At 38.1% G+C, this 27772-nt stretch overlaps 1 protein-coding gene across 22 annotated transcripts in view; it reads left to right on the top strand.

The window, feature by feature from the left end:
• Positions 1-27772, top strand: part of ORC5 (origin recognition complex subunit 5) — a 1223002-nt gene that overhangs the window by 1117978 nt on the left and 77252 nt on the right. For 10 of the 22 annotated variants that reach the window (XR_014816066.1, XR_014816073.1, XR_014816060.1 and 7 more), the window contains exons 13-16: positions 8002-8114; positions 16774-16937; positions 19661-19876; positions 22224-22302. Coding sequence is in view for 3 of the 22 variants with exons in the window: in XM_084977445.1 (XP_084833571.1) it covers positions 8002-8114; positions 16774-16819 (159 nt within the window). In the remaining 19 variants the exon portion in view is untranslated. Of the gene's footprint in view, positions 1-8001; positions 8115-16773; positions 17577-19660; positions 19877-22223; positions 22854-23194; positions 25473-27772 lie in introns of those variants that run through there. The other 12 variants (XR_014816072.1, XR_014816074.1, XR_014816075.1 and 9 more) reach the window with 4 other exon arrangements.

Below are 27772 nucleotides of genomic sequence, written 5' to 3'. Positions count from 1 at the left end.
ATATGGGAAGGACTGTGGTTCCACCTCTGTCTGATGATTGCACATGTTCACATGCAAAACTGAATCTGGTCCTGAGTACCTTCACTGTCTATAGACCTGCTCTATTCCTAGTGATCACATCAAACTGTTTAGGCATTAGTGCCAGCCTGAAGATATGACTTCATCATTTTGTCATGGACATTTAATGTTGGGCAAGGAAGTAAATCAGTATTTTCCATGATCCTTTTCATCTTTTTATGCACAGTACCTAGATCAAGTCCTCAAGATTTTCATGGATATGCAGTGGGAAAAACTAGGTAATTTTAAGGATTCAGCGGTGGAGGAAAAGGTAGATATTCTTGTACTATACAATTGTAGAAATAACTTTCCAGAAGTTTCACATACTTTTTCCAGAATTTTTTATCTAGGCATAAAGAATATGTTTGAGATTCAAAATGTTAACCCCATAAGTTAGTCTTTGTACTTTATTTTTTTTTCAATTTACTCAGGCATTATTTTAATAAACTGGCGAAGTACTTGTAAATTGTTGGTATCTGTACACTGCTTTCTGTAATGTTCTCCTAAATTATGTATTTGTATGTTATTTTTGTTCATTTGGTAAGTCAAGGAATAAAAGGTTTCTGAAATTAGTATTTTTTTAATGTGAAAAATCACATTACAATTTAATTGTTTCCCTTTTTTTTAGGTTTTTTTGTGTAGTAGCTTTTCCTATATCAGATCCTCCCCCACCCCACCCCCAAAATTGAGCAATCATGTTACTAGTATTTTGGAAATGTCTTTTGACTGCTACATCTGAAAATTATACTATATTCTTTATATAGTTTATGTGATTAGTTTATCCGTGGAATTTTGGTAGAACTGAAAGTGATTCACCTATGTTTCAATTTCATTGCCTTTGATAATTTGCTATAACTAATTTAGTGAAAGTAATAAAACATGTATCTGAAAATATTGAAATTCTAACTTAACTAGATTAATGATGGATTTTGTGTTTATGAAAAAATGGAAGAAGTGTAAATTTAGCCTACTATTTGGATTGAAGAATTGAATTAAATATGTGAGAGTATTTGAGTCATGGGAAAATAGAAGTTGTAAGAAATAGTATGAGGAAATGCTGGTGACAAGGTAAGTAATGTTTTCTATATTAAAAGAAAAAGAACTACGGAAGAAACCTATTTTTAATAATAAAGGGAGATTAATGTGTCAGTTTCAAATGACTATTACTAACCTACTTTAGCAGATGAATCCCTTGTAGAAAAATAGAAAGGAGTGAAGTTAATGAATATATTTTGCCATAGGAGACTATGTTAATTCTTTTCTATATAGCCTTCTATTCATTAAAATTTCAGGCCTACTTTCTCATCATCATCCCTACCTGTTTCTAAACTGAGAAGGATAATGAGTTTGTCTTGATTTTCAGCAGTCCTTTCTTTCCCCCAAAGATCCCATTATTCCTTAGCTGTCCATCCTGTTCTCTCATCCCTTCGTAGTAAGGATTTCTAGCAACTCATTTTATGAGAGAAAGGAGCTCAGCTCCTGCATTTTGTTGTTACTAAGAGAGCCTTTCTTTCTTTGTTTCTTCCTTCCTTCCTTCCCCTCCCTTTCTTTCCCGTTCTTTCTTTTTAATTTTTATTTATTATAATTGATTTACAATGTTATATCAATTTCTGCTGTGCCGCAGAGTGACCCAGTTACACATACATACATACATACATACATCCTTTTTTCTCACATTATCATGCTCCATTATAAGTGACTAGGTATAGTTCCCAGTGCTACACAGCAGGATCTCGTTGCTTATCCATTCCATACGCAGTAGTTTATATCTCCTAACCCCAAACTTCCTCCCTCTCCCACCAGGAAACACAAGTCTGTCCTCCAGGTCCATGATCTGTTTCTGTTTCGTAGGTAGATCATTTGTTCCATATTTTAAACTCCCCATATAAGTGATATCATATGGTGTCTTTCTTTTTCTGACTTACTTCACTTAGTATGAGAGTCTAGTTCCATCCATGTTGTGACAAATGACATTATTTTGTCGTTTTTTATGTGTGAGTAGTATTCCATTGTATATATGTACCACATCTTAATCCATTCATCTGTTGATGGACATTTAGGTTGTTTCCATGTTTTGGCTATTGTGATGATGAACATAGAGATGCATGTATCTTTTTGAATTGTTTTGTGTGGACATGTGCCTAGACATTGTGTGGACAATGCCTTAGGTATTTTCTCTTTATTAAATGAGATGAATACTAACAGTTGAAGTAATTTCAGCTAGAAAATATCAGTATAGGCTGCTTTGGATTCTCTTTGACTTTATTTCTATCACCTGGATTCCCCATTCTGTTATTTCCTTACCCTCAATTAAAATGTGAAGAAATCTTATGGTATTTAAATTATTTAATCAGCTGTTTGACCCTGTCTTTTCATTTTAATGCCTAATTCAAAATTAGCCAAGAAAACAAGATCTTTCACTTTTTTTTTTGTCTTTTTGCTATTTCTTGGGCCGTTCCCGCGGCATATGGAGGTTCCCAGGCTAGGGGTCCAATCAGAGCTGTAGCCACCGGCCTACGCCAGAGCCACAGCAACGTGGGATCCGAGCCGCGTCTGCAACCTACACCACAGCTCAGGGCAACGCCGGATCGTTAACCCACTGAGCAAGGGCAGGGACCGAACCGGCAACCTCATGGTTCCTAGTCGGATTCGTTAGCCACTGCGCCACGATGGGAACTCCCCTCAATTCATTAATTTTGTTGATTTTTTAAAACCTTTCCTATCACTTATCATAATTTGTATAATCATTTAAAATAAAGGAATTGGTTTTCCTTCAGATAGAGTCTGTGTTCGTGGATGTTCAGTCATACACATCAGTGTCACATCTCAGAACTTCTGTCATTTGCAAGTATTAAAAACAATTTTGAAATTTTCATGTTGCAGTTTGGAAAATAAAACAAAAGGTGAGAGGCAGCTCAGTGACAGTAGGGATTAGCAGTGGTGAGGGAGGGTGGAACCGCCTGAAGAGTCAGGATTCTTAACACAGTTGTTTTGGTGGTCAACTGTAGTTCAGGAACTGACCCTTCACTTTTAAGTTTTGGGTTTGTTTTTGGTTTTATGGGTTTTCCTGGAGGCGATCAGTATCTCAGGGATATTAGAATTGATGTTATCAATCAAATCTCAAGACACAAATGTTTAAGCCACAATGCCCGTTTATTGATAAATATTGTTAAGCAGACTAGTTATTGGAAAAAAATGTTAAGAGTTTCTGTGGTGATGCAGCAGAAACGAATCTGACTAGTGTCCATGAGGATGCAGGTTCTATCCCTGGCCTCACTCAGTGGGTTAAGTGTTTGGCGTTGCCATGAGCTGTGGTGTAGGTCGCAGACATGGCGCAGATCACGCATTGCTGTGGTAATGGTACAGGCCAGCAGCTGTAGCTCTGGTTCAGTCCCTAGCCTGGGAAATTCCATGCGCTGCAGATGCAGCCCTAAAAAGCAAAAAAAAAAAAAAAGAAAGAAAGAAAGAAAGAAAAGAGATGTTAATCAGATAGGATATTTAAGTTTACTGATCATCTCAATACACTCAAAATTAAAGTCTTAGTTTCTTAAATAGGTATAAATTTATACCTGTTAACATATGAGGTATAATTTGTGGGCCGGTTGCTTTGTACCAGGCATTGCAGTAGGACCTTACGCTAATTTTTAGTTATCTCATAAATACAGACTTAGAGCATACCCCCATGGTTGATGTATTATTATTAGGATTTTTAGTTTTGAAAATTGAGATTTACCTTGAGTGTCTAATCTGAATTCTATTTATTAATAAGGGGCAGAAGATAGGCCTTTCTAACTTCGAAGACCTATAGTTCTTTCTCTTAAACTATATTCTCTATCTGCTGAAATTCCAGTATTAAGCATGGAATTAGAGTGGACTCAGGTGGAAGCAGGAAGGAGATAATTGCATGATCTTAAAACCTAGAGTGACAATTGGACAATATCACCTCCGCAGTGAGCCCATACTTACAGCATGTACCAGATTTACAAGTTAATGGGCAAGGAGCCCTTAGTCCTATTGCTGGAGGCATACTGCCAGGTCTGTTCTCTTGAACACTCCCTTTTTTACAGATCATCCCCATTCTTTTTAACACATTCATTATTCAGGCAACTGAATATTGATTATAATAGCTTATTAGAAGTTAACTCTCTCAGCTGTGATCACATTTTAGTCATGCTTTTCAAGTTTTGGAACTGTAGTTAGGAGACCTAAATCGTAGTCAGGTAAGTTTCTGCCATTTTCCAGTCATCACTTCGGAACTTCGGACAAGTCACTGAACATTGTGATTTCTACATTGGTTAAATTAATCATCCCAATATAGCAATTTTTTAATGCAGGGGTTGGCAGACTTTTTCAGTAAAGGGCCACAGAGTAAATATTTTAGGCTTTGCAGTCCAAGAGCAAAATGGGGGATATGACATAAGTGGTTGTATAAAGAAGAGTGAAAAGTTTTATCTTACCCCACCTTGTTTGCCAGTCGTGGGTCATCCCATTTTGTAGGCATGTTTTGTACTCCCTTGCCATCAGCTGGAGACATTCTTGGGACAGAAAGGGGGGAAGGACAGGCAGGGTGAGCACTGGTCAGTTTCACTCTTTGCCACAGTGGAAGGAGGTCTTATTTCCTTCTGGAGAATCCAGTTTCAAAGGATTACCAGTGTACAGACCACATCCTGTGATATCCTCGCCTAAAAAAGCAAATCAAAAAATGGTAGAGAAACTTCATGAGTTGGAAATTAAAGAAGAATTCTAAAATAGCTTGGGGCCCAGAGACAAAATCAAAATGGAAATTAGAGTTAAATTAGAATATAAAACTACTTCCAGGATGGTAGACTAAAACAAAAAATGAAAAGTCTCAGAAGTAAAGCCTTTTTCTTTTTTCTTTCTTAAAGCCTTTACTTTTGAGACTTTTTTTTTTGACTTTTGAGAATGAAAAAAATATTGCAGTTCAGCTCAATAAAAGGCAAGAAATGAATGAGAAACACATTAGGAGGACAAATAGAAAAGTTGACATAATGGTATAAATAACCATTTAGAATATCATTACAATAAAAGCAAATGGAGTATATTTGCTTTTAGGCAAAGGTAAAGATTGTCACACTAGCTACAAAAAGAAAATATCAGTATATGTTTATGTCTAAAGTTAAAATATAAAACTAAAAGTAAAATGATGAAAAATAACATAAGAAAAAAGATAACCACCTCAAAGAATGTGGATGTAGGTATATTAGAAAAAACACACTGTAGGGTAAGATAAATGCCTTATTGAAAAAAAGGACCATTAGATAATAATGAAAAGGTTTCATTTACCAGCAAAAATTTAAATGTCTACATTAAATAACATAGACTCAAAGATAAAAGCAAAAACTAAAAATTACAAAGAAAAGGAGTTCCCGTCGTGGCGCAGTGGTTAACGAATCCGACTAGGAACCATGAGGTTGCGGGTTCGGTCCCTGCCCTTGCTCAGTGGGTTAACGATCCGGCGTTGCCGTGAGCTGTGGTGTAGGTTGCAGACACGGCTCGGATCCCGCGTTGCTGTGGCTCTGGCGTAGGCCGGTGGCTACAGCTCCGATTCAACCCCTAGCCTGGGAACCTCCATATGCCACGGGAGCGGCCCAAGAAATAGCAACAACAACAACAACAAAAAGACAAAAAAAAAAAAAAATTACAAAGAAAAGGACAGACTTATCATAATGGGAGAATTTTAGCACCTCAATTTCTATAGTTCAAGTAGATAAATAATGATGTATGTAAGGATTTCACTAAGACAAATAAGCTTGATCTAATAAAAATAGAACAGCATACAATAGCTGCAAAATACATAACTATTCAACACATAGAAGATCTATAAAACATTTTAAGGCATAACCTAATTTGTGATATTGAATTAGAAATTAAAGTCTTAGCCTTTTGAATGCAGAGCTTCATATTTTGATGTGTTGATACCAAATGTCTTACTAATTGAAAAAACGCTTCGTATTTACTAAATATAGCATTTTCTATATATGAAATACTGTGGTATCTACTCATCTGTTCATTTAAAAAATGTTGGTAGGAGTTCCCATTGTGGCTCAGCGGGTTAAGAATCAACTAGTGTCCGTGAGGATGTGGGTTCGATCCCTGGCCTTTTTTCAGTGAGGTAAGGATATGGCTTTGCCTCAAGCTGTGGTGTAGGTTGCCAGTGGAGCTCAGATCCCACTGTGGCTGTGGTGTAGTCTGGCAGCTGGCAACTTTGATTCAGCCCCTAGCCTGGGCACTTCCATATGAAGTAGATACAGCCCTAATTAGAAAAAAAAAAATATTGGTAAAGTGATGACAGCTGACTGAACACTGTATAACAGTTTTCCCTTTAAAATTGTGATGGAAGGAGTCCCGCTGTGGCACACTGGGTTAAGAATCCGACTGTGATGGCTTGGTTTGCTACAGAGGCATGGGTTTAATCCCTGGCCTGACATAGTGGATTAAGGATCTGGCATAGGTCACAGCTGCAGTTTGGATTCAATCCCTGGCCTGGGAGCTTTCCATATGCCACAGGTGCAGCCGAAAAATACTGTAATGGGAAACATAGCAGAGTCTGTGTAGCATAATAGGGTTAGCATGAACTCTAAGTCTAAATTCTTACTGAGCCAGTTAATACCAGTTCTGGGACCTGAGGAAAAGCACTAAGGCTCTCCTGTAAAATGAGAATAATAACGTCCACCTTCTAGGATCATGAGGAATAAATGAGATATGGTATATAAGTACTTGGTACCAGCAAATCACAATTACTACGATTGTTTTTATTACTCAGAATGTTTACTACATATGCAAAGTATTGGTCACAAAATAAGTGAGCATTCTTAATTCCTAAGATATATGATTAGGTATTATGGGTATTATAACTCTTACCTCTTAAATTGCTGCTGGCAGTTACAGATCACCAAGTTTCCAGATCTTTTCTTCTTGCCATTGCTGGCCTCTTTTCTCTTGGCATGTAGAAGATAGAATGAGAAATTAAAAGAAGAGAATGGGCAAAGAATTTCAGCTCTTGGGTCAGCTGTCTTTCTCGGATTTCAGAGCACTTAATACTTTTGTTGGCATTATGAATGTGAAGTTATTTTGTGTTTTGATTTTAACCTGTCAAAATGCACTTATAATTTTGCCACTATTACACCTCCTGGCAGTGCCTAAACTACCTAATTGGTAGTCAGTTTTTTTTTGTTTTTGTTTTTGTTTTTATTTTTTGTCTTGTTGTTGTTGTTGTTGTTGCTATTTCTTGGGCCGCTCCCGCGGCATATGGAGGTTCCCAGGCTAGGGGTCGAATCGGAGCTGTAGCCACCGGCCTACGCCAGAGCCACAGCAACTTGGGATCCGAGCCGCGTCTGCAACCTACACCACAGCTCACGGCAACGCCGTATCATTAACCCACTGAGCAAGGGCAGGGACCGAACCCGCAACCTCGTGGTTCCTAGTTGGATTCGTTAACCACTGCGGGAACTCCGGTAGTCAGTTTTAAAGCAAGACAAAGCCCATGTCTGAAGGGTATGTTCTTATCTCTTGTTCAGTCAGCTTCCCAACTCTGAAAAAGGTATACTGCTACATTTTAACTGCTCAATTCTCAAGGGAGTACGCATTTGATATTCTGAGGTATTTGGATGGAAGCTTCATAAAATTTTTATTATGTAGAGAAGGAATGTACTTTGTTTATAGTTTTTAAAGTTAGCAGTCATCTGTGTGAGTTATTAATGAATCAAATCTATCTCTAATGGATTCTTAAAGATTGATCGTTAATTAACTAGGACTTTGAGCATATGTATAAGTTTGTATATACAAATTTCAAAATAGTCATGTTCTTTGCAGATGTTGTTGTGAACTGAGTTATATATCTTTATCAAAGGAACTAAACATGTTTAAACAAGGACATCATGCTTATTAAACAGTTTTCTCATAAAGATGCTTTCTTATTTTTAGATTACCTCTTTAGTGACCCTTCAGCTGTTAACCCTGGTTGGCCATGATGATCAACTTGATGGACCAAAATACAAATGCACAGTATCTCTAGACTTCATCAGAGCTGTTGCTAGGTAAGCATAGAATAATCGTTAATGTAAAATGTCTTGAATTATATAAATGATACATTAAATATAAAAATTTATCTTCTTCCTAATGTAACATCATTAGCCATTTCAGCAAGGAAGGTTCAGGTAAGTGCCAAGAATGAATAAGTTTCACTATAGAATGAAACCCTCTCATCAAATTTACAAATGACCTAAAATTGGGAGAATTAGCTAACATGTTATATGGCAAAAATAAAGATTCTGAAAGACCTTGACAGATTGGAATAATTGTCCTATAGTAGCAAGGTAAGATTAATGGATAGTTGACTCTAAATTCGTATTTACTGTAGTGTGTACAGAAGTTGAAATACAGTTACGCCTGAAACTTATATAATGTCATAAAATGATGTTATCTCAGTTAAAAAAAAAAGCTCATATGTACTAAAACACAGTGGAAGAGACCTTGTATTTTAGATGACTACAAGGTTTTAAAAATCTTGGTGTCTCATTCAAGGGACGTAATAAGTGTACTGTGTTACCACAGGCAGATCAAATCTGGTGTGCTATGTGCTGTGTTTGGAGTTTTAAGACAGGGAATTGGCAAGTGCGTACGTGCTGAGGGGACAGGAGGAGAGGAGTCGAATGAGGAATGGTGTCACATCCTTGAGTGAGGGGCGAGGTGTGAGAGAAAAGCCTTAGGAAGGATCCAGTAACCACCTCAGGTACCTCAGGGACTGTCATGTGCGAAATGGATGAGACTAATTCTCAGTAATTCTAGAGCATTAGAAATTCTATGGAAGAAAGTATGTCTGTCAAAATCAGAGCTATCTGAAAATGTAATGAGTTTCCTCATGGAGAGGAGGTATACTTGCCTTTATGGAAAATGTTCCAACCATTATGTCTGCAGCTGGATAACAATCTGTCAGGATTCATAGTAGAAGAGGTAATGTGCGGGTGGTCTGGTAGGTGGAACAAGATAACCCATAAGACAGTGCTTTCCCAGCCTTTTCAAATATGAAGATTCCCTTTTAACATCCTTTTAAAATTAATCATGAAAATATCTACATATATTTCAAAATTAATAATATATAGGCATGGAACATTATTTATTCACCTGAAACCAGTGCTTGACATGGGTATGGATTTGCAGATCTCCTCTGATGAATTTTACAACTACTTGGAGTTCCTGAGGCCCACAGGTTGGCAGTCCTGTCCTGAAGTCTTTTCTGAATTAAAAGTTTTCTGATATGGAGTTCCCCGGTGGTCTAGCAGTTCAGGATCCTGCATTGTCACTGTTGTGGCACAGGTTCAGTATCTGGCCTGGGAACTTGCACATGCTGCGGGTGCAGTCAAAAAAGAAAAAAAAGTTCTGTGATGTTATAATGAAGGTATTTGACAAATTTCGATAGCATTTCGATAGATGCTGAAACTTGAAATGAGGATTTTGAAATGTATTGTTATGGTGAAACTGAACAAATTACACAGAGGAAATTGAGCAGAAACATTTTTGGAATGTATTCAATATGACCATAAAGCAGTAATTTGCTTTTTCTAAACAGTAGTATTAAAAGCTCTCTATCTTAAGAGCCTCTGAAAGGCATGCCTTTTGAATGAGGCGTCTTTACTTCAGGCATTTTGTCTTTACTCTGTACGCGGAGTTGTGCCCCGTCATGATCACGTAGAGGACAGTGGTTGTGAACATCCCACAGGAGGATTGTGCAGCAGATCAAACTGACCTGGGTGTTACAATGCACAGCATCAGGGATAGCAGACACATCCAGAAGGGTGCACTTCCATGCACCTCAGAAAGGAGCAGGAGTTGTAGGCTTGGAATTTGGACATAGAGCTAGGAAACTCTGTCACTTACTTTGTTATATGTTTTCTCTACTTTTCCTTACTTTCCATAGGTAGGGTCCAAAGAATGATCACCTTCTTTCCACATCTGCCCTCGTCCACCCTCTCATCCCCATGATGTTTTACACTTGTTTTGTGCTGATTTAACCTGTCATCATTGCCCTTACTCCCCTATTCTGTCTTTCCCTAATTTGCTTCCTCATTATCTTAATGAAAACTTGATTCTTACCTGGAGATATTATTCCCCTGGAGTTAATCTCCGGCAGCAGCCTCTGTTTTCTCAAACCTCAATCCCTCAGGGTTGGATGCTCTTTAAGTACTATCCTTTCTTCTTGTTGCCACTTGTAGATTGTTACTTCCCCACAATTTCTTATGAAAATGTGGGTTTCTTTGAGATTCTTGCAATCTGGCTGTATTTCACTCTTCTCCTAATGATAGATTATCTTTTACCAGCCTCCTAGCCATTCTTCCTCATGTATTGAACAGTTGAGCACATTGTTCATAGTTTCTTTTAAGCCTAGATTCTTGATTCTATTCAGACCACAAATCCTAACGTCTGTATTCACTCTGTTCAACATTCACTGTTTCACAGGACAAAAATTCATGAGTTGAGAATGCCTTCAACTACATACATTGATGCCCATCTTCTCTCTTTCCTTTTTTAGTAGTTTGGAGTCCCTCTTTGTGTCTAGGGCGAGTCTTCCACTTCTGCTTTGAATTCCATCTCCTCCCTTTGCTGAAACCTTTTTCAGTCCTCATGCTATTTCTTCTCTCGGTGGCACCTAATACTGTTGACCATGCTCGCTCGTGCATGCGCGCACTCTCTCTCAAAACTCTCTTCTCCTAGAGCCCATGATTCCTTTTCATCTTTATTCTTTGGCTATTTCTTCACAAGCTCATTTGTCAGCTTATCCTGTCCACCTGACCTTCAAATGTAGCTGATCCTTTTCTCTCCCATATTATATTTTCTTCCTAGGCAATTTTAGCTTTACCCTTGACTTCAACAGCCATCTATATCCTAATCTTACTCCCCAGTTTTTAAAGGCCAGACCTTTTTTCTAAGATTCTTGACCCTTATTGGATGTTTCCCACCTATATCAGTATATTTCCAAAACTGAACTCAGGAATTCTTCCCTGTTTCTGCCTGCCAACAAAAACAGTGATCAGCTTTCCTCCAGCATTCCCCAGTTCAGTGATTAGCACTGCAGTCTGTCATGTTGCCCAGGCCTAAAACCTGGGAGTCATTCTTGACATGTTTCACTCCTGCACTCCCCGTGTCTAAGTATTAGTCCTTTTGAGCCTTTCAAGTCCCTCCTCTATATCTCAACTTCATTTACTTTTATCATCTGTACTGTTACCCCTCTAGATGAAGCCATCATCATCATCATCTCTTTAAGTAGTCTCCTAATTGATCTTCTGTCAACTCTTATCCCTTTATAATTTGTTGTCTACACTATAGCCAGAATGATGTTAGCAATTTTAATGTCACCCTCCTACTTAAAAGTCTTCAGTAGTTTCCCATAACTCTTGGGATTGAAAAATAGAATCTTTAAAGTAGCCTACAAGGCCCCAGTGATCTGGCCCTTGCCTTTATGCCCAGTCAGACCTGCCAAACATGTCTTCTCCACTAGGTATTTTCACTTTAACCACTCTGGCTTTTAACAATTCTTCATATTCACCATTCTTTGCATAGGCAGCACTTTCCAACTCTTCCTTTCCTTTATCTAGCACACTGCTGCATAACCTTTAGATTTCAGTTTAAATGTATTCCTTGAAGAAACCATCTCAGACCTACTATGGCTCCCCTCAGCCCCCTCTCCACACATACATACCATTCAGTTATTCAGGTCCCCATGTCTTCTGAGGCTTGTTGTTTTACTTGAGTAATTTTTTTTAATTTTTAAAATTTAAAAAATTTTTTTGTCTTTTTGTCTTTCTAGGGCTGCACCCACGGCACATGGAGGTTCCCAGGCTAGGGGTCGAATTAGAGTTCTACCTGCCGCCCTATGCCACAGCCACAGCAATGCCAGATCTGAGCTGCGTCTGCAAACTACACCACAGCTTACAGCAACGCTAGATCCTTAACCCACTGAGCGAGGCCAGGGATTGAACCCGCAACCTCATGGTTCCTAGCCGGATTCATTTCCACTGCGCCTCAATGGGGACTTCATTAAATAATTAATTCAATAATTAGAACGCATCTTTCTTCCTACAGTGTAAGTCCGTGAAGCTTCAAGTAGAGACTGTGTGTCAGTTGCTGTTTTTCCTCAAAGCTGTCACAGTGCTTTAAACTTAAACCGCTAAATGTACAAAATACTGCATTTTAAAAATCATGATTACCAGTAAAACTTTAGATGAAAAGGGAACAATTGTGGACTTGTCTGTGGGTGCAGCAAGAAGAAAGGATCTACTAATGCAGAGTTTCATGCCAAATTGAGGTTTGGTGGAGATGAGAGATCCCAAGAATGTAGCCCTAGTTCCAGACACTTGTGGCAGAGAATGTACAGTTAGATCACAGGACACAACCTGAACATCCCAAATAAGGGACTAGATCAGTAATTTATTATATATTGTTAAAAAAAATCCATTATGCAGTTATTTAAAATTGTAATTTTAAAGAATAAAAACATAGAATACTCATGATATGAGCTTATGTGGATAAAAGAGTGATACAAAAAGTTGTGTATGCAAGAAAAGTATAAGAACCTAAGGGAAGGGAGTAATGGTCAAAATTGTTAGTTCCTGCCAAGAAATCAGGCAGAGTCCATCTGATTTAATGATAAAGCAGTCATTTGTTGTAACTTTATCAGAAACACTTTCAGGGATACAGTAGGGTGAAGTCAGGTTATAGTGCATTAAGTAGTGCTTATAAGAAAGTTGATGTAGCAAATAGAATGCTTTTTATTCACTTAACATTTATCATGTTGCCTGTTAAAATCACTATGCTAAGTTTTGGGGGTAGAGTAAGAAGTGTAACAGATCTGTATCCTATCCTCATGAGCCTGTATTCTATAATATTTTTGCTGTAAAGAAGAAGAAAGGATTGTTACCTGCTAAACATGTTGTGGGGTCATGTGTGGGATTATTATTTTTTTAATATTTGAGGTTTTTTTGTTTTTTTGTTTTTTGCTTTTTAGGGCCACACTTGCAGCATATGGAAGTTCTCAGGCTAGGGGTTGAATCGGAGCTATGGCTGCCAGCCTGCACTACAGCCAAAGCAACACAGGATCTGAGCTGCATCTGCAACCTACACCGCAGCTGACGGCGACACTGGATCCCTGGCCCACTGAGCGAGGCCGGGGATGAAACCTGCATCCTCATGGATACTAGTCAGATTCGTTTCTGCTGCACCACAATGGAAAGTCCCAGATTTGAGCATATTTAAATGCTGATGGAAATGGACTTGCAATGAGGGAGAGTTAATGATATAAAAGAGAGATATTAAGTTAAAGCAGAGTCCTTAAAATGTTATATAAACATGGGATTTAGAAATATGAACTAAAGAAATAACCCTAGATGAGAGAGGGGATTGAGAGGAAAAAGTGGATTTAGATGTAACTGAATTTGGAGATTTGGTGGCAAGAAGTTGAAAGAAGTCTGATATGATGTCTTCTATGTTGCCTGTAAAGGAGGCGACAAAGTTGAGACTAAGGACAGAAGTACTAGCAGTTTGAGAATAATAGGGATATTTGAAATTGCTGCTATGGGGAATGGAAAAAAGTGCTGAGAGGGAAAGCAACTTGCTGGGAGTGTTGAGGGCCCAGTTGACGTTCCTGACCTTGAATTTACAGTGGCACCAATCTGTGAAACTTGTGATCTCCAGCATCATTCCATATGCTGGGTACTGGGACAGCAAAGGGGTGTAATTGAAATCACATAGGATTGGGGTTTTGCCAGCTGAATTCAGTGGATGCTAGCAAGTGAATGCTTGAAGTGACAAACCATGGAGTCTAAGCTAGGAAGGAAGAAAAGCTGGTAGAGGGCTAATAGTTCAGTTCCTGGCACAGAATTCTCTCAGTATTTATTTATAGATCTGGAAAAAGTGAAAAGGTTTATGAACTGATTGTTGCAAGGTGTTCCAGATCACTTGAAGGGAGAGACTGGGGATCAGAGTGGACTGTCTGAATTTGTATTTAGAGGTGGACCATTTCTGAATGTGACCATGAGAGTAGAAGGCCATTGGAGGTAAGAAAGTCACTAAGGCTGAGGCAGATCTTGGGTTGGAGGGGAAGACTGAACTGGGTACTGCATTATTCACTGACTAAGAGGTGGTGACACAGGGATAAAGGTTGGTTAGTGGAGTGGTCTGAGGAAAAGCTTCTTGCACAAGGATACCAACCCCACCTGACAGGACTGCTTGGGCTATGGTAGAGTCTAATAATCTCATTAGAAATTCTGAGCTGAAGAGGAGGCTAGGTCCTTCAGGGAGAGCCAACTTTCAGTTGAGTCTAAAAGAGAAAAAAAAAATTATGGAGGAGATTCTATAAAGCAAGTTTTATTGTACAAACTGTTCAGCGCTAGTAGTCCCTACTGCTACCAAGTCACAGTATTTTCATTTGTTTTATATTCTAGTACTAGTCTTTTATGCAGACATTTCTTTTCAGCTATCACAACATAGTTGCAATTCTCTGTTCTTTCCCCTCTTAATATTGTAGTTATGGTTTCATATTGATCATTTTATGTGGCTTTGTAATTGTCTATCAAATAATGCCCTTTAGTCCCACTCGTGTTGGAATTTTGTTTCACTCGTAACTTCTTTTAAACTTCTTCTTTTCCACTCAATGCTAAAAATAAAATAAATAAATAAATAAAACTTAAGTTCGCTATACCTTGTCACTTTAGGTTTATAACCTTAAGACCAAGAGTCATAGTGGGAGAGTTCCCATTGTGGCTCAGCAGTAACGAAACTAACCAGTATCCATGAGGACTTGGATTTGATTCCTGGCATTGCTCAGTGGGTTAAGGATCCAGCATTGCCATGAGCTGTGGTATAGGTCGCAGACGTAGCTTGGATCCATTGTTGTCTGGCTATGGCATAGCTCTGATTCGAACCCCTAGCCTGGGAAGTTCCATATGCCTCAGGTATGGCCCCAAAAAGACCAAAAAAAAAAAAAGTCATACTGGGGAAATATGCCTGAAGGGATATACAAATTCTCCTTTTTGCCTATGATAAAAATAGCCTATGTCTGTCCTTTTAAGATCCTCTAAAAACAATTTTTCTTTTTTTTTTTTTTTTTCTGTCTTTTGTCTTGTTGTTGTTGTTGTTGCTATTTCTTGGGCCGCTCCCGCGGCATATGGAGGTTCCTAGGCTAGGGGTCGAATCGGAGCTGTAGCCACCGGCCTGTGCCAGAGCCACAGCAACTTGGGATCCGAGCCGCGTCTGCAACCTACACCACAGCTCACGGCAACGCCGGATCGTTAACCCACTGAGCAAGGGCAGGGACCGAACCTGCAACCTCATGGTTCCTAGTTGGATTCGTTAACCACTGCGCAACGACGGGAACTCCTAAAAACAATTTTTCAACCAATCATGAAAAATCCTTTCATAATTTTTAAAAATTATTTGTTAGTGATACCTTGTTACTAATCATTGGGGGCGGGGAGTTGTTTCTAGAGTTGAATGAAAGGAAAACACATAAAAATAAATAGCTCTATGATATAACAACTGTACCTTTTGTGTCTTTATACCTGAGATATTTTTTTTTAATTTTACTAACTATCTTTAATTGTTTTATTACTGCTAATGATAACGGGATTGTTTTAGCAGTGTTTTTAGACAATTTGGAAAGTTTTAGTATTCTTCAGATAGGCACTGTTGTACTGAAACAAAATAGTCTTCATTCCAACATTAGGTACAATAGCCATAGCATCTCATTTGAGCTATTTTAAAATGTGTTTTCATAAGCAATATCTATGGTTCCTTATTCCAAATTTTAAAAAATATTTGCTATGTCAGTCATTTGCTTAGAAACTTTTTTAGAAAGTGTATTACAAAATGATAGACAAAAACACTAATTGATGATGGTTTAATAAATAAGAGCATGCAATTAGTGAATCTTTAAAAGGCTGTTCTTACATGGATGATTATTTTTGCAGAATTGAATACTTTAAGGCTTTAATTTTATACTTATTGCTAGATCATTATATCTAATTATTTTGACCATTTATTCAAATAATAAACCTCCAAATCTGAATATTTATAGTGAAGAATGAGTTGGGAGAAAAGAAAATAATTACATGTCTCTGTCTCCTGCTATTTTATTCTGCCTTCCATCAGAGTACAAAAATAAACATTCACATCGTCTGTTTGTTGTATTGTATTCTTGGATCGTACAGATTTAGTTACAATACACACACAGGTCAGCCAGTGTTAAAAGACTGAAAAGAATGAAAACTACAAATGAGGACAGATGAGCTATGCATTATATAATGATAAAACAGGTGTTTTGGAAGATAAACAATGTTCAAAAGCAAAAAAGATTTAAATACTTCTGCATTTCTAATTACTTTATTCTGGTTATTAGACCAAAAGAAAATAGCTTTCAAGTGAAATCCAAACTTTCTGTAGTACAATTGAAATACAGAATATTCAGTAGTTCTAATTTTGTTCCCTTTTTTTAGAAAAGCAAACTTTATGCATTGGGAAAAAAACTTTTTAAAGAAACTCTGTTCCTAGTAATATTTTTAAAAATTAATGTCTATTGTGACAGCATTATAGGATTGTTTAGCATTAGTTTTGAATTATTTTTCATGTGCTTCTTGGAATCATACATACAAAGCTGAGCAATCTAGGGAACAAGGATGCTAACATATTATCTGTTTTTGTTTATAGGACGGTGAACTTTGACATAATAAAATACTTGTATGATTTCTTGTGAAAACAAGCTTCAAAGCCATATGGACACTGTGACAGTGACTGAGCCAAGCTGTGTTCATCCAGCAACTCAGCTGGCCAGGGAGAGGAGTTCTTTGGCTCTATTGGATTTGTCCAGACAGGTGCTGGCCCAGCATGGAATCTGATGAAAATACTCTGATTGGTCTGGGTGAATGTGAGCAGAAGACTATTTACCAGGGACCCTGGAGTATTTGGAAGGAACGTGTTAATTATAAACAGCAGGGTTTGAGCACAATCTGTTCTACTCTTAATGATGTTATCTTAACACTGAAATTGCCTGAAACCCATTTACTTAGGACTACATTTTGCTCTGTGAACTATCCCCTGCGCTTTGAACGTGCCAGCAGCCCTTGTATATAAGCCCAGTCTTTTCACTTCCTCTCCATAGGAGCCTCTGCAGTCGCTTGCCAAAGCAGATTTTCCTAAGGCCACGGCTTTAAAAGATCATAGTTGCAAAATATAATAAATAGAAGTGTTTTTTTTTTTTAAATGCAAGTTTGTATATGCTTATCTTTCACCTTGATTTTTCAAAAGGCCGGGTAGTTTGATCAGAGATAGGGCAACTTTCCATCTCTAAGCCTACTTGATAATTGTGGTATGCTTAGGTGAGGTTTATCTGGTCACTCTTGCAGTTAACCACCCAGCCTAGCTTTTTAATCTGCATGATGGCTTTCTTTTTAAAAATCATAGTCCTTTAATAGTTCCACAATAAAAATTTTTCTTGCTGTATCAGTTATGAACCTTGAGTCCCATTTCCTTATCTATTATTCATATTTTTGAAGAAGTTTTCTGTTAGCATTTAAATACTTGAAAATTGTTTTGAGCAGATTTAAACTGCTTAATTACAGTCTAGTTTAGATTTCAGTTGCAATTTATTCTTTTTTTTTTTTTTTGAAGAAAAATTCTTACAATGAGCACTCCCAGATAGGAAACCTTTTAATGTAGTGACTGATGTTTTCTGTATCAAAACAAGTGAGTGTCTACTTGCATTTATTTAGAGATACTAAGTAGAGGGAGAAGGAATGAAATTCCTTTTTGCCTCCCTACCTAAGACAGCAAGGAGCACCCTCACCCTCTGTCCCTTGTCCTATGAAAGATGGTGAAATTGTGTTTTCCACAAGATGTTTGGAGAAGCCAGGACCATGGAAAAACCATATACATTGCAAATTCAGGCTCACGTTTCTTGCACATAGAAAACCATGTATCATTCAAGTGGAAAGAAGTTTGAGTAGCTGATTCAAGGAAGAGCAGTGCCATTTGGGGGAATTTTCAGCCCCTCAAAGTTTGCTATAAAAGTGGCAGGTCTGCTGTGCAGCCTTCTAGGATAACCTGGGACCAATCTGCATTTTGAGGAAAGAACTCTGTAATACGCATGGGAAAAGAGATTGTCAATAATAGGAAACTAGGGAAGACAGAAAGGAGGCAAGTTTCCTTGTAAGTGACTCTCCATGCTTCCTCACTGCTGGACGCCTGTCCGCCTGCCCAGCACCTTGCTTATCTTGTACTGCCCCACATGGTCCTACCAGCCCCATGTGTGGCTTCTCTGCAAAACATCTTGTAACCAGATTTTCCCTGCCTCTGGGCCATCAGAACTTTATGTTTTGTAATTTACTTACTAATGGCTTGCTAAATGACTCACTAACTAATTTGATTAATTTATTTAAACGAAGACTAACAGAGCTTAATATGGATATTAGCATTTTAACAAGGGTCATCTGCAAATGAATTTTCTAATTGGAAGATATAAATCTCCAATTACAGGAGAGAATCTAATGATGAGAATTATGCTGGCTGGTGGGCCAGACATTGCCGTTAAGAGGAGGTGCTTAAATTATACTCGGCATCTATTCTACTTAGATGTAAAAATGATTTAGGTGGTAGAAGAACAAAGTTATCAAGCTCTGGGTTTTTAGTTTTTTTTATACGTGGGTAATCCTCCAATTTAAAACCATCTTTCAATTACCATGACTCAGATATAAGTGACGACCTCATTCCCCTCTTTCTTTCAAGTCAGTTTCAATTCCTAAATCAATCTTAATTGCTGAAGCATTTCCTTCACCCTGAAATAACTTTGGAAGGGATTCTGATCCAACAAGCCTCATTTCGTTAAGCCCTAAAAAGTCAAAAAGAGGTCAGGTTTCTAGAGCAGCAGTTAAGAGTTAGAGCTCTGGAGTCAGACTACCTTGATCAAATACTGGCTGTATCCCTGGGAGCTGAGTGACTTTAGGCAAATTGTTGAATCTTTCTGTTCCTCTCTTTCCTCACCTATACTTTGGAAAGTGGAACTTTCCTCATGGAGTTGTTTAGAGAATTAAGTAAATTGATATATCTAAGGTGGTAAATCTCAACTGGAGGCAGTTTTGCCCATTAGGGAATATTTATCAATTTCTAGAGATGTTTATGGATGTCATACTGGGTGTGGGTGGAGTCTGGGAGAGTGGGGGCTTGAGATGCTCCTAAACATCCTGAATGCATGTCCCACAACAGAGTTATCTGGTCCAAAATGTCAGTAGAACCAAGGTTGAGAAACCCTGCTCTAAATAAGGTTCTTGACACATTGTAACTGCTCAGTAAATTAGCCATTATTATTATTATCATGAAATATTTCTGGCCTAGAAAAAGAGTAAGTGAGGGAATGTGGCAACATTCCAAGTAAAAAGTGAGGAGATAATTCTCTTACCTAACCATGTCTAAGAGACATATTTCTTATTGAAAATTTTCAGATTATTCAAATGGACACAATACTTTGGATTTTTATTTTTAGAACTGAAGGATTTTCTACTGGGTTTTGTATCACATGCAGATTTCATTACTTATTTTTCAGGATCTTGTTGAATAGTCGAAAGCAAAAGCTGAGAATGGTCAAATCAGAGCGCAGGTGACTGAGAAAATTACATTATTTGCCCTCAAGGTGTGATGACTGAACAATTAGTGGTATACTGCCAACGGATTTAGTTAACCAACAACTGTTTAATGTGATTAAGGTGATCTGGAGCAAAGAAAGCTCAGCATAAGAGGAAGCCTCCTTTGTTCCTCCAAGGTATGCCCTACTCTGCTTATACTATGTAAAGAGCAGTAAAGTAATGGACCAATTCCAGGAATAATGCATCCCTTAGAACATTAAGTACTTGATAAATCCGTAAAATAGTAGGTAAAATATAACAGTTGCCCCATGTGTGTGATGGAGGGCTGTAATAACATCCTCCACTTTTTCCCTGAAGTCTCACACTGTTGTATACCACAGTTGCATTTTATGCCTTTATCCTTGATTAGAGACCTGTATTGGAGGTAATTAACCAGAGGTTGATATTATTCAGCTTCATACCCTCCATTTTGAAAGCTTCATTTGCTATAAAGTGTGATTGTCTAGCATATGTAAAATAGTTTAGATAATTTTGCATGTAATTTCAGTCTGCTGACACAATTTGCCTTCAAAAATGCTTAGTAGAGCTCAAAGAAATCTTTCCTATCAAGATATCAACACTTCACTCAAATTTGCTGTTAAATGCCCTGAATGCACAGTTAGTGTTCATTTTCCAGCAGTGACACATTCATGAAGCACAGTTTGAGAAGTAGAAATTTGATAGAGCAGAGAAAATTATAATCAATTCATTCATTTAACTGCATGTTGATGCACAATAATGATGGGAATTTTAGAAGGCATTCAACTGTTTTAGTAAATAGCGGTAGCTTTGGCATGAAGAAAGAATCTGGATTTTAGAGGCAGTAGAGATTTGCTTGGGAGTTCCTGTTGTACCTCAGTGGTAACAAATTTGCCTAGTATCCATGAGGCTGTGGTTTCGACCCCTGGCTCCATTCAGTGAGATAAAGATAAGGTATTTCTGTGAGCTGCGGTGTCGGTCACAGACGCAGCTCAGATCAAGCATTGCTGTGGCTCTGATTCAGCCCTTAGCCTGGGAACTTCCATATGCCACAGGTGCAGCCCTAAAAAAAATTTTTAAAAAAAGATTTGCTTGAATTTTTGGATGCACCATAAATCCATTTTATTGGTCTTTGAGAAGGTTGAGAGTCTTATTGGCATTCGCCATAAAAGTATTCCAGATTCAAGACAATATTAAGTATCAGCTATATGCTAGGCATTTTGTTGAATGTAGGAGATACAACAGTGTGTCCTGGACAATAGGTGCTATCAGCATTGGCAGAGCCAATGAGGAAATCCTGAGAGGAGGACTAGGTCTATGGGATAAAGAAGATCCTAAGTTCAATTTTGAACATGGGGCTTTGGAGGTGTCTATCCAAGTGGAAATTTGAAGTAGAGATCAGAGTTACTGCCAAACATAAATGTGTAGGGGTCATCAGAATAGAGATGATTAGTGAATTAGAGGTCTTATTAGTTCTTTAAAAAGTGTTGTGGAAAGGGAGAAACCATCTTGAAATGAACTAATAAGAAGGTCATCACAACTAAAACTCTTCCCACTCACCAAAGAACTGCAAGTTAACTTCTTTTTTTCAAGTAACAGTTCTTCACTGTTCATAGAAATCCCATTCCCTTCAGTATATGAAGAGATACTAAGAGACCTGGACTAAGTGCCATTTGGTATCTGGTTCCAGAAGGAAAAGTCAGACCACTTAGAGTCTTAGTGCTGGGGAGAATGTAAAAATCCAAACACATGATTTCATCACTTTGGGCCAACTTTCATAGTAATAGAGGCATTGCACTGGCCAGGTGGAATTTCTAAACCCATTTTAGGTTCACTTTCTCTGGGAAGGAACATTCATCCCTCCTTGTTTATGGGGACTCATCCAGCTGGAAAAGAAGAGAGACTTAGAGGAACTGGGATGTGCTAACCCCCACAAGCATCCATGAGAAAGGATGCTGAAATTCCTACCCTCTCTTTCCTACATTGGTCTTTTTTTTTTTTTAATTCAAAAACATTGACTAACTGAAGCCTGGTCATTGAGTGGATGGAAAGACATGGGAAAGAGCCACATGGCTCGAGGTAGGATAGAACAAGCAGCTGCTACAAAACATAATAAGCTGAACTGACCTACAGAGAAAGGAATTAAGTAGATCTAAATAATTGAATTGTTTTTTATTGTGATACTGTTAACTTAAAGTTATGTGGGAGAAATAAAATATGTACCAATAAGAAGAAATTTTCTTAGATTACTGGACTAGGAGATCTGTGACAGAACTCCCCAGCTTAGTTTAAGAATAAACTTTGGAACTGCCCACAGCTCCCTTTAGCATGGGCTAGTCACCTGAATTTTTTTTTATGATTAAAGTTCTGGGTTAAACTGAAAAGAAACAAGAAGAAAAAAAATATTAGATGAACCCCACCCCTGTTTAAAGATAAAACAATTTAGAACTTTTTTTAAATGCTAATATGCATAAATTAAAAATCTATTTTTGGTTATTATAAAAGGAACACATGTTTACTGCAGAAATTTGGAAATCATGAAGAAGTAAAAATCACCAGTTAGCAATATTCAGAGATAACCTCTGTAAGTAAAAGCTTTGATTACTATTTACTTTACTTTAGGTACTATATTGTTCTTGTAGTTTAAAGAAAAACTTTGTGTCTTTTATATTGAGGTACGACAAACCAGATGAAGACTAATGGTTCTCATAGCAGCCTGTGAAATATAACTGGTAGGACTTAAGATTGATGTTTCATCAAAAATGTTTAGACAACAGTTTTTTTAGAAAAATGACTTACATAAAAGTAGTCAGATGTGAACCCACATCAACATAATGAAAAGCAATGTATTTCAAAGATATAACATCAAAAATCATTTCTCCAATATGTATGGCCAATATGTCTCTTAATAGAATTGCTTATTTGAAATGTTTGCCATTATGTTAAAATGGAAGAAAGAACAAAAGAAACACTCAAGTAAGGGAAGAGAGACAAAAGTTGAAGTATGGAAGGAGGAGGGCAGTGAAGTACATGCTAACTTAGAGAAATAGGAATCAAAAATGGCATGGAAAAAATGAATTTCCAGTTATCTCTTCCTAGATGACAAACCACTGCAAACTTAATGGCCTAAGAACAGCAATCATTTTTTTTTTTTTTTTTTTTTTTTTTTTTTTTTTTTTTTTTTTGTCTTTTGTCTTTTTTTTTTTTTTTTTTTTTGTTGTTGCTGTTGCTATTTCTTGGGCCGCTCCCGCGGCATATGGAGGTTCCCAGGCTAGGGGTTGAATCGGAGCTGTAGCTACCGGCCTACACCAGAGCCACAGCAACGTGGGATCCAAGCCGTGTCTGCAACCTACACCACAGCTCACGGCAATGCCGGATCGTTAACCCACTGAGCAAGGGCAGGGACCGAACCCGCAACCTCATGGTTCCTAGTCGGATTCGTTAACCACTGCGCCACGACGGGAACTCCAGAACAGCAATCATTTATTTTGACCATGAATTGGCAGTCTGAGCAAAGCTTGGCTCCATGTAGTGTCCTAGGGGCAATGTGAGACTGGAGTTTAATCACTTGAGGGCTGGTTTCCTCACTCATGTCTGGAGGCTGATGATTCCTACCTTGAACACCCACACGTGGTCTTTCCTTGTGCTCTCTCCACTTCCTCATGGCACAGTGACTAGGTCCTGAAAGTCACCATTCCAAGAAAAACTAGCAGATGCGCCATGGCCTTTTCTAATCAAACCTCAGAAGTTTCATAGTGTCACTTTTGCAGTAGTGTGATTAAGACAGTGATTAAGTCCTTGTGTTTAAAGGGAAAGGAATTATACTTAACCTCTTCTTAGAAGAGTGTCACATAATTCGCAGATATGCTTTAAATCACCACACAGAAATTAAGGCTCAAAGGGAGTTCCCGTCGTGGTGCAGTGGTTAACGAATCCGACTAGGAACCATGAGGTTGCGGGTTCGGTCCCTGCCCTTGCTCAGTGGGTTAACGATCCGGCATTGCCGTGAGCTGTGGTATAGGTTGCAGACGCGGCTCGGATCCCACGTTGCTGTGGCTCTGGCGTAGGCCGGTGGCTACAGCTCCGATTCAACCCCTAGCCTGGGAACCTCCATATGCCTCGGGAGCGGCCCAAGAAATAGCAACAACAACAACAACAACAACAACAACAAAAAAAAAAAAAAAAAAAAAAAAGAAATTAAGGCTCAAAGTAATAATATGTAATGCAGATGGAGTGTATTTTATGTCCATTCAAAATAAGAGTTTGTGTGACAGACTGTTGTTTGTACCCATACCCCACCACATGTCTCTTCTCCATTCTTTCAAAGCACAAGGGGCCAGTGTGGTTGGAGAACAGGAAGCAACTGTGGTAGGTGATGGTATCAGAGAAATAATGGCTGCCAGGTCATGTGTAGTTGTCCAGGACCTTGAAGGACCTTGGTCTTACTCTGTGTAATGGGGAGAATTTTGAGCACAGGAGCCACATGATCTGGCTTAGATTTAAAAAAAAAAAAAAAAAAAGAATCACTGGATACTATATTAAGAATAGAGTGGGTGGAATTGCCATTGTGGCTCAGTGGGGTAAGAAGCCAGCTAAGCATCCATGAGGATGCAGATTCGAGCTGTGGCCTCACTCAATGGGTTAAGGATCTGGCATTGCTGCAAGCTATGGCTTAGGTTATGGATGTGAATCAGATCTGGCATTGCTGTTGCTGTGGTATAGACCCGCAGCTGTAGCTCAAAGTTCAACCCCTAGCTTGGGAACCTCCGTATGCTGCAGGTATGGCCCTAAAATGACCAAAAAAAAAGAAAAAAAAATAGAAAAAGAAAAGAGAAGAATGGAGTGGAAGCAAGAAAAGTAGTTAGAAACCTACTAAAATAATCTAAGTGAGAGATAACAGTGGCTCAGATAAGGGTGTTAACAGGAAAGGTGGTGAGAAGTTGTCAGATTTAGGATGTAATTTGAAAGAAATGTCTTCAGGACTTACTAATTGGATGTCACTTGTGAAAGAAAGAGTCAAAGATGATTCCAGGGGTTTTGACCTGAACATCTGGAAGTGCAAAGGGGAGATAAGATCAGGGAATTAGGTGTGCATGTGATAATTTGGAGATTTCTATTAGGTACTACTTAATTGGAGATATCAAGGAGGCATTTAGACAAGTCTGGAGTTCAGGGTAGAAGCCCAGGCTGAAGATATAAATTGAGGGTTTGTCCGTGTCTAACTGGGAATACAGAAGGGAAATGTGTATGTGAAGGAAATATGGTCAGCTCTTCTGGGTCAGAAACCTCCTACTCATTGAGCTCCTGCCTAGGAACATTCAGAGCTCCTCTAGAAGATAAACCCCCCTCCCTTGGGTGTTGCTTCTAAATTGTAAGGTACGTTTGCTCAGTTTCCATGGCAAGATGGGATTGATGATACAATTGGAATTTTCTTTTTTTAAATACTAAAATTGCAAATACTAAATTACTAAACTTTAATGCTAAAATTTAAAATGGTCCTTACAACATTAAAAAGAAAAATGAGAGGAAAGAGGTGAGTGGGTCATAAATTTAGATATAGCATGATGCCTAGCCCAGACAGAATGGTCTCTAAATACTAAGTTCACAGATTGAATCTACTACTTAATTTCAAAAGCCCATAGTTTTAGAGCTGGTCTTACTACAAGGAATTTGCTTTCTCTCCATTTCAGAAGTAAAAATTAAGAGATAATATGCTGAATTTCTTCATTAAAATAAAGGTTCCTCCTAAGTATATCTAAGTTTGTAATATTTGGTAACTGTGTATGTGTGTATGTGCGTGTGTGTGTGTAAATATCTGTCTATCTTTTGTATTTAATTTTTTACCCTAATTATGCTAAGTCCACCACTGAATTAAACTCAGTAGAGGACATGTTTGGAGTTCTGGCTCCAAATGATGGATTGGTTTGCACTGATTCTCTTTTAATCTCCCATTGTGAAGAATGTCATTCAGTAGCAAGAAAGTGGTAGGAGGCAGAATAGAGGAAGATTGACAGCCCTATCTGATGATTAAAACTAAATATCATTCTAATATGTATATAGTGAGGATGAAATAATGCATTCACTCAACAACATACAGTAGAATTTCTAGGGAAGAAATTATATTGATGAGCAACTAGGAGCAGAAGATGAGAAAGATGTGAAGCAGCAGATGAGGTCCTGCTAGCTCTTTGGAAGAAGTAAGACATCAGAAAGATGACCAAAGAATGAAAAAAACTTTCCTACTGCTGGGAAAGGTAAGCAAAATTGATAAATTCTGCTCAAGCTAGTCAAGAAAAAAGAACACAAAAATTACTTTATTATAGTATGTAACCACTGATCTCAAAGACATTGAAATAGATAAGAGAATATAACAATTACGAAAAGGGGAAATAATACCTAGTCTACACAAACTCAGGAAAAAGAAGAGGAATACTTTTCAACTCATTTTACAAGGCCAGCGTGATAACAGTCATGATACTGATACCAAAATCAGACAAATATGTAACAAGAAAACTGGTAGACCAATATCCCTCATTAAGATAGACACAAAAATCTTCAGCAAATTATCAGTGAATCAGAGCCAGTAAGTATATAAAAGTAATATATTATGACTAAGTGAAGTTTTACCAGCAATGCAAGACTGATTTAACACAAAATGAATTAATATAATTCATCATGTAAATAGGTTAAAAAAGAAAACTTTGTGATTAACTTAATGGATGCAGAAAATTCACAAGGTCCATTTATGATTTCTTTAAAAAACTATGCCAATGAATTAAAGAGAACTTTCTCACTGATGGGGCAGACTGTATAGGGTCATACCTACTCAAAGACACTCCTTTAAGACTGCAATAGGTAACCATTTTAGAGAGACAGAAAGTTAAGCAAAATGAGAAGACAGGAATTCGTTTCAATTGAAAGAGCAAGAGAAGACCCTTGAAAAACAATTTATGAAACAAATAAACAATTTACCAGATAAAGAGTTAAAGCATTAATAATAACAATGGTTAACAGAGGAGTTCCCATTGTGGCACAGTGGAAACGGATCTGACTAGTAACCATGAGGTTGCAGGTTTGATCTCTAGCCTTGCTCAGTGGGTTGGGGATCCATTGTTGCCATGACCTGTGGTGTAGGTTGTGGATGTACCTCAGATCCTGTGTGGCTGTGGCTGTGGCATAGGCTGGCAGATGTAGCTCTGATTTGACCCCTAGTCTGGGAACCTCCATATGCCACGAGTGCGGCCCTAGAACCAAAAAAAAAAAAAAAAAAAAAAAGAATGGTGACAGAATTAGAGAAAAGAGCAGATGGGAGTTCCCATCATGGCTCAGTGGTTCACGAACCTGACGAGCACCCATGAGGACATGTGTTTGATCCCTGGCCTTGCTCAGTGGGTTAAGGATCTGGCTTTGTCATGAGCTGTGGTGTAGGTCGCAGATGTGGCTCGGATCCTGGGATCCTGCACTGCCATGGCTGTGGCGTAGGCTGGTGGCTACAGCTCCGATTGGACCCCTAGCCTGGGAATTTCCATATGCCTCAAGTGTGCCGCTAAAAAGACAAAAAGCCAGATGAACACAGAATTTTAACAAGGAACTAGAAAATATAAAAAAGAACCAGTCAGAACTAAAGAATACAGTAACTAAAATGAAAAATACACTAGAAGGAATTAACAGCAGACTATGTGATACAAAAGTGATCTGAAGATGGATGGGAGTCACCCAATCAGAACAGCAAAAAGACAAACAATAAGAAATTGAGAACAATTGAAGGAATCTCTGGGATGACATCAAACATACTAACATTTGCATTATAGGAGTCCCAAAAGGGGGAGAGAAAAAGGGATTGAAAATACATTTGATGAAATTTTGGCTCTAAGCTTCCCAAACCTAAAGAAAGAAACATATCTAGGTAGGGAAGCACAGGGGGTCCCAGATAAGATGAACCCAAACTCACACCAAGATGTATCATAATTAAAATGGCAAAAGTTAAAAATAGAGAATTCTAAAGGTAGCAAGAGAAAACTAAAGAATCATATGTAAGGGAATCCCCCATAAAG

Source organism: Sus scrofa, chromosome 9 (genome assembly GCF_054392235.1).
Source record: "Sus scrofa isolate SSC_HxYL_T2T_F1_AM1 chromosome 9, Sscrofa_HxYL_maternal_Yorkshire_Landrace_v2.0, whole genome shotgun sequence".
Classification (NCBI taxonomy): Eukaryota; Metazoa; Chordata; class Mammalia; order Artiodactyla; family Suidae; genus Sus; species Sus scrofa.
This window is presented reverse-complemented; position numbering and strand designations above follow the sequence as displayed.